The 7,918-nt window shown below is 41.6% G+C and overlaps 1 protein-coding gene across 1 annotated transcript; it reads left to right on the top strand.

Moving 5' to 3' along the window:
- Positions 1 to 1,641, top strand: bhlhe22 (basic helix-loop-helix family, member e22). Its single transcript, XM_072450793.1, has one exon. The coding sequence runs from the start codon at positions 197 to 199 to the stop codon at positions 974 to 976; it is 780 nt and encodes a 259-aa protein (XP_072306894.1). The 5' UTR covers positions 1 to 196; the 3' UTR covers positions 977 to 1,641.
- The last annotated feature ends 6,277 nt before the right edge of the window (positions 1,642 to 7,918 follow it).

Below are 7,918 nucleotides of genomic sequence, written 5' to 3'. Positions count from 1 at the left end.
TAACAACCCGCCTCAAGATAATGATGTAAAGAGACTCGGGCGTCTCGTTCCAGTGAAGGTGAACCAGAGCCAGGGAGAGAGAGGCAGGAGCCACACTTATTCCATGAGTGTTCTCCTCGCGCCCACACCTCCGCGCACAAGACAGGCGACAGCAACTAAGTGCAGCCACAACTAAGTCCGGCACTGAGCGCAGGCTATGGACCGGAGGATCAACGTGAACGGTGGTGCCGCGGGCATTTTTCACAAAACTCTCAGCGCTAAAATGGACCAGTTTCGGCCAGCACCAGGTTTGGAGCGCCAGTCACCCATCAGCTGCTTCGACCAGACGGACTCGGACTCGATTCAGCCCGGAGGACTGGCTGGTGTGAGAGGTGGGCCACTGGGGTTACCCACCGGTTCTCTGTGCGTAAAGTACGGGGAGAGCGCCAGCAGGACATCCGCGGCAGAAAGCAGCGGAGGGGAGCAGAGCCAGGACGATGACAGTGACGGCAGGTGTGAAATGGTGCTGCTGAGCGACGGGCGGACAGTAAGCGCGGGCCCAGTAGAAGGAGGTAAGAAAACCAAAGAGCAGAAGACACTGAGGCTAAACATCAATGCCAGGGAGCGGCGACGAATGCACGATTTGAACGACGCACTGGACGAGTTGAGAGGGGTGATCCCATACGCGCACAGCCCGTCAGTGCGCAAACTCTCCAAAATAGCAACTTTGCTTCTCGCCAAGAACTACATCCTGATGCAAGCACAGGCACTGGACGAGATGCGGAGGTTAGTGGCATATCTTAACCAAGGCCAAGCCATCTCTGCAGCCTCCATCCCGGCCACCACGGCTCTCGCAGCGCCTGGCCTCGGCGGGTACGAGCAGCCGCCCAGTTACCCCTTTCCCACCGGAGTGGCCGGATCCTCGTGCCCTGACAAATGTGCCCTTTTCAACAACTCAGCGTCCAGTCTGTGCAAACAGTGCACTGACAAGCCTTAACGCAAACACACACGGCACACGGAGAACTCTTTTTGAAGACGCTGTCGGCCGCTCAACAGGCGTTAGTGACTGATGAGTACTTTTATAATATTTACTAAATACATTTGTTGCCACAATACTTGATTGTGTACATAGTTCATCATAAGTGCTGGTGTGAACACTGGCCGTGCAGTGGGCCTGAGTTGTCACTTCTCGCTCTGAACTGGACTTGTTCACGTGAACACCTCATTATCTGCTGCTTCCTCACGATTTAGCGCTATTGAAACTTTTGTGATCAAAGCCTAAACTCTTAAATTAAATTGTCGAATGTCAAGAATGAGGAAAGTGGGAACAGTGGGACTAAACAACTTCAACTAACTCAGATTGAAAAGGCAGGAGGCATGCACTTACATGTTAAGTTAACATAGAGGCCCTTTGCGTTTTAACTTTGGTGGAGATTTGTAAGAAAAGCCGGTTTTATGTAAAAGAAATTCGATGTGTCTTTTGTAAGTTATTATTTGAGTTTATTTATTCAGCGTTTCGCGTGCTTTGCACTAATGATTAAAATATCAATTTTGAGGTTACAAGATGTTGTCAGGTCCACTGTACTTTACTTATGGGCGGGGAGGGTCATTTGTATGTATTAAGTGTGAAAAAGCTTTATTAAAATATTTTGAACAACATAATTGTTGCATGTAGTAATTTGGATTTTTTTAATTCAAATTTGTCGTTTTTGTTAAAGCTATATTTCATGTTTAAGCTTTTACAGCAGAAACTTTACTTGGGGCCCACGACAATCTTTATTCAGTGCAACTATCTGATGTGTGTCCACGCAGTAATATGTTGATTTTTAAAACAATTGAGTACCAAAAACGATCATGTGTAAATAATACCTAGTTGTAATGAAACACGTAAGGCAATTAGAGCCGTACAATGTGATTAAGGAACGCAATTACGACAGAGTTCATTGCCGTAATTTGGTGTATTCAATCACATTGCATTGAACGCAACACATGCGCTCACCAACCTGATCCTTTGTCCTCTTCTGACCACTGTAAACGTGAAAGTATAATACAATAGTTCTAGACATCATACCTGATATGTCGGAATATCGTCAACTTTGTTTCTGTTCTCAAGTTTGCTGTTTAACACTTAGGTTATAATGTGGCAGTTAGAAGCAAACTTCTTACAAAGTAAGTTAAATAAAAGACAAATCATTCCTTTAAAAAGCTTTAAATTTACTATTATTATGTTCAATTTCACAAAGGACTCAAATACAAAAAAAAGAAGAAGACAAAAAACCCGGCGACCATTTCAGCACCTTGGACAGAGACAATTTAACCTATAAAAATATATATATACAATTGGAAATTTGTAAAAAATGTATGATTTATGCTTTATTGGCTTTAACCCCATAGATATGGCCTAAACTATAGTTAGCGAATCAAAAAGAATTTGCCAATAAATAAGACAAACAAAACAGATTAGAATTAAATTAGATGTTACTGGAAATAACATAGGCAAGTATAAGATAACAATGAGCAAGAAGCGTATTTATTTCCTTTTCTTGTCTGTTTTCGGCCACAGATTGAAGCTTTCAGCAATGGGGTTGTTAAAGGATTCAGTCTATGTCAAATGTTACATTCACCAACAGGGTTTTCACTACTTTTGTTGGAAATGGATATTGTTGGTTAATTATGCCAGATGCATTAATGCATAAATGAGTGGAGCATTTAACCCATACTAATATTCACATTAGTCCAGAAGAGGACATTCCCCAGGGGTGAGACTGAGCCATATGTGTGAGCGAAGCACAACATCTGACAAAAAAACTGGCCTCATTTTTACAAATATATTGCCATATTTAAGTCGAACACAATACAAAACCTGCAAAACCATTAAAAAGAAAAGATCTAATTTAAAATATGGCATTTACACCCCTATGCCATACTCATGAATAAAAGTGTGTGATTCGTTTCATAAAAATCATAAAACGTCAAGTTTACCATATCAAGGGCCAGCAGGGTGCCTCCCCATAACAAGGATGTGATGTATGCTAAGGATGATAAACATGAAAGGGGAATATATTCTACATAAGCATGTTGAATTGAAATGTCCTCCTCATATCAGTAAGAGGGAAAAACTCCTCCCAGCAGTGAGCAACAAGATATATGTGATGAACAGGCCGAGGTACCAAATCAAAGAACCCGGTGGTAATTCACTTTTGGCAGGGTGACGATAGCGCTGCATAATGTTGTCTTTGTGTTTTGCGGGCACACAGAGCAGGCTAATAAAAGTGTAGAAACTAAAGGGGTCACATCTAGTTAAGTGAAGTGTACAGCTATAAACTTGTATGAGCTTTTATCCATCAGATATGACACAGCTAACAGGGACTGGCTACACATTAGTGCCGCTACATTGGCTCTTCAGGGTTACAATTTTTTGAAGTTTATTCCCTAATCTCCCTATAGGTGCAATTTTAAAATATCCTTCAGATGCAGCAGGTATTATTTATTCTTCACTAGTACTTTTCAAAGTTAAAAGTCTATTTGGGCAAGTTTTAACAGGATTGATCATTTTCAAAATACATTTCAATGCTTTTTACAAATCTGTTTTGAGAAGGAATAAAGCCTGTATTGTGGCACAGGCTCTACCCTTTACAGAGTTTTAACTTAAAAGCTCACTCAACAAAACAATACATTTTTCAACACCAAAATATAGCTATAGAATAATGCATATGAGCTTCTTTTACATTTAGACCCTCCGATTATATGCTTGACATAACATAACATATCATTTTATGATGTTTGTTCTTTATAATGTGCAATACTGATTATATGTTTCAGTTGTATTGGACCATGTCTTTCTAATTGTCCAGTTTCCCTCTCTTTTAATGAGCTCCTAATTTATTTCAGTGGGAATGTCGTTGGGAGGCAGTCTGGGGGTCAGGTAAACATATGGTGGCGTGTTCAGCACTGAAAGCTCTAACAGAGAACAATAAATGACATCCTCTCATCTGGAATACAATTATTGAGTAACATCTCTAATATTCCTACTGTCCCCGCAATAATCTGATTATATTCCCAATCCCCTAATCCCCGTTTACTGATGGCTAGTCTTCGTACCCTAATCTGATGTTCTTTTATTCCCATGGGATTGAAATTTGCATTGCCGCTGTAGTCCTTTGGGCTGTTGTTTTTGGACATTTTCCACAATAACAATTTTGGATTCAAGAAAAATATAAATAGATCGACAAAATTGATTTAAGTGTAATTGAATTGATAAAAAAACATGTTAAAGAGTAAGATTGTTTAAATGTCAAAACTGTTTCCAGAGCAAATCCATTTTAAATCTTCCGTTATGAATGTTGTAGCCATATTATAGTTGTTTTGAAAGACAGAAACATTCATTTGAAAATCTCATTGCAATTATATAGCTCACTGTAAACAAGGACGATTATGTTGATGATATAATATATGTTGATTGGATTTTTACTATAAATTGAAGGTACAAATATAAAGACAATTTTCTTCCACCAGATGGGTAACACAATAGGTTATAGGTTACAGGTATTAGGGTTGCATGAATGGGTGCAACTCTAAGAGGACTAGACAGTTGGAGACAGGGATCACCTGCCTGATCAATATGCAGATCGCGGATGCCCAAGGTTCACTGATGCTAAAGCCAAGTGGATTTCATCTTGACTTTGTGATATTCATTAACTCCGACTCCTCAGTGGAATAAAGACAGGACGATGACACAATAACACTATGAATCAGTGTCCGCTCAGCTTACACACTCACACAGCGCAGAGCACACACACACATGGGTTATGCCATGTAGAAGTCTGTCTCTAATACAGGAGGGATGTCTCTTAAACAGACACCCATTTGTTTACATGCACCTCTAATAATTGCTCATTTCCCTGTTTCAGGGCAGTTTTCTGATTAGAAATGTAATGAAGATTAAGGTTTATAGTGAACAAGGTCAACTCTCTTGTAAACAAGGGCACACAGATGCCTATAAACAGCAAATCAATAACAACATCAACTTTACTCAGCCATTTCTGCTTAAGAAACAATATTGTATAACCTATCCAGGAATGCATTTATTAAAGTAAATGAATACATTTAATTTAAAATTTGGTAAAATATGGTAAAAAATTAAGGGGCCTTGTCTTGTTGAAATTAATCCTCTTATTGGAGCATGAAACTGGGCCGTTAGTCGAACACTTGCTTGGCTGCTCCTCCTGATGCGTTGAGTGCTAGTGCAGGCTTCAGTGTATCTGTCTGAGCAGAGGTCTTTAACAGCCATGAATGCCAGGCATGGGGGAGGCAGGCCAGGCCAAGCGGAACCACCACGGCCCCATGTCCTTGGCTCCTCAGCGGCCTTCACCTCACACTCCCTGCACACTGAATTTTATGGCTAATTTCCGGCAATTTATCCTGGCACTTTGAGAAGAGAGATTCCTGCGGGAATAATGTGCATAATTTGCATAAATCATCCTGATAGAATGCATATCAGCATGTAACCCCTGTCTAATGCTGTAGCGTTTACTTTGTAATCAAAACTGACTCTTTCCATCGGCGACTGCACGGCGAAGTGCCACGACAAAACTCGGACTTTAGGTGAATTACTACAATACAAGCGATCGCTCATAACAGAACAGACACTTAATACATATCCACAATTACCTATTCAAAAGACCCTCACTATGAGCATACAGTTACTATTCAGCCCAAAGTTCTGCTTTCCATCTTTCTTTGTCCTCTCTGAGGCCTGCCATTTCTTGTGGTGTATAGCCATCCTGTATAGTGTGCACCACAGGCCTGCTCAGAGCTCTCCGTAAGCGACCAATAGTCTGAGGGGAAGAGACGGGGGTCAGCGCGCAGGATCTCCCTCTCGCTGTGATCTAATTTGACATACAGTGAGAACATGCATATTCTCTTGGACTGCCTTCGTTATTATAATCAGCTGTGGTCAAATCGGCTTTGTTGGTGGAGGAGGTGTGAGAGGAAAGAGAAAAACAATGCACTAAGTAAAGATGAGAGCACAGATTTTGGTGCATATGAAAGCACAATGCAGGCCTCCTGATGTAAATACTACACAACACAAGCTGCAGATGAGGTATTGGTTTGGCTAATCCGAGTAGACAGTCAGACCAAACATCGCTGCACGGTGGAAGGGAGCTCTACTGCTTTCATGCTTTAGATTTTGTGATTGACAGCAAAAACAGAACAAGTGGAGTGTTCTTGTGGGCCTATTTTGGAGGAGCAGTCTTCATCAGTGTTATAACAGTATTTTCCTTTTTTTTTGGGGCCTGCTTTTAGGGTGTAAAGATCTCAGGCTGGTGAAAATAGGACAGTTGTCCGCTGGGTGGACGTTAATCACAATAATCCAGGGCAGGCTAATCATGACTCACTGATCAAGCGCTAAATGACATGCCTGGCGTACCCACCATAACCAGTCAGTTTCAGGGGATTCGCACTCCAAGAATGGCCTGTATGGGGGGGGGGGGGGGGGGGGGGGGGGGGGGCACAGCCATCCAGACAATAATTACTCCAAGACTGTGGCCACATTAAGAATCAGTCAAAGCAGATTAATTTCGACTGATGGCATTGGTCTCTCCTAAATACAGATTTTCTTAATAAGAGTGAAATTGTGCCATTGAGAGGGTTAAGGATGGTAAGATTTACTATGTGGTGTGGTCCAATTACAATCTTTGCATGAATCAGACCAGTAGCTCAGGGAGGTTACTACATGCAGAATGTCAGATTAGCACGTAAATGCATTTTTTAACAGCCCATACTGATGTGTGTGTTTGTATGCACAATCACAAATGAGGCTGTGTGTGTGGTAGGCCTTTCACTAAATACCCAGAGACCCAGAGAATTACTCAGAGCAGAGAGGACAGCATCTGTTTGTGTGCTTGTGCCGAGCAAACAAGGCAATTTAGAGAACACCAAGGGAGCGGCTAATAAACACAACCTTATTCCCCCTTCCTCTTACACCTGGCCCTGAATATTGCAGTGCCACAATCTGTGGGACCGTATATTTGCATTGCTCTGAGGCAAGCCTGGTTTAACGGCTTTGTGCCCGTGTCCTTCATGTACAATTGTGTGGCATGATTGTTTCACCATTTATCATGTTACAGGGGGTGTGCCAGAGCTGCAGAGAAATTTCAGGTCAGTGTCCCATTTCACCCAGGAGTCTTCACAAAGCCAAAACAATGTCAAAACACCTTCTCATATGGCATCTTAGGAGTTTTCCACTGAACACAAAATAACTTCAAAAATACATTTTCATGAATGAGTCAGTTTTTGTGTGTGTACATGTTATACTATATTGCTGTGATGTTATAGTAAAAAGGCTTTTGTCCTTTTCTATCTGAGATTATGAGAGATATGTAGCCAAAGTGACATTAAGGCACGCCTCGGACTAGACACAAAATGGCCGCTCTGCGCCAAATCCTGCCTTGGCTTTCACATCATATTACAGGTCGCACCAGGCCTGGCTAGCTTTACCAAAACTCACCACCCTCTGTTGTCGTCTGACACAATCATTTATTTGAAGGCCTGTCTTTAAAGTGAATGTGATTAAACTAGTAACAAAGAACCGTGGAGAAAAAAGTGTAAAGGCCAAACATTTGTCCTTTCACTTACTAGGCTTCCAAGGTCTGTCTCATTAGAGCACATACCTGGCAACCTCAGACAAGATCCTGAATCCCATGTGCCTCTGAGCCAAGAAGATCCTGGAATAAAAAAGCCAGAAAAAATATAGTAAGTGCAAAAGGGGAGATTAATCGGAGTTATTACACTGATTAGATTTTCATAAATGCTAATTAAAAGATGTTAGGACATGAGCCCAGCCAAGGATCAGTGGACGCTAATGAGGACCAATAGGCTTCTGTAATCTGCACTATAATGGAATGGTTTCAATGTAAAGTTTGCAGGACGAGAGTGG

This window comes from Eucyclogobius newberryi, unplaced genomic scaffold (genome assembly GCF_026437365.1).
Source record: "Eucyclogobius newberryi isolate DKJ021-1_F unplaced genomic scaffold, fEucNew1.0.hap1 SCAF_18, whole genome shotgun sequence".
Lineage (NCBI taxonomy): Eukaryota > Metazoa > Chordata > Actinopteri > Gobiiformes > Gobiidae > Eucyclogobius > Eucyclogobius newberryi.
This window is presented reverse-complemented; position numbering and strand designations above follow the sequence as displayed.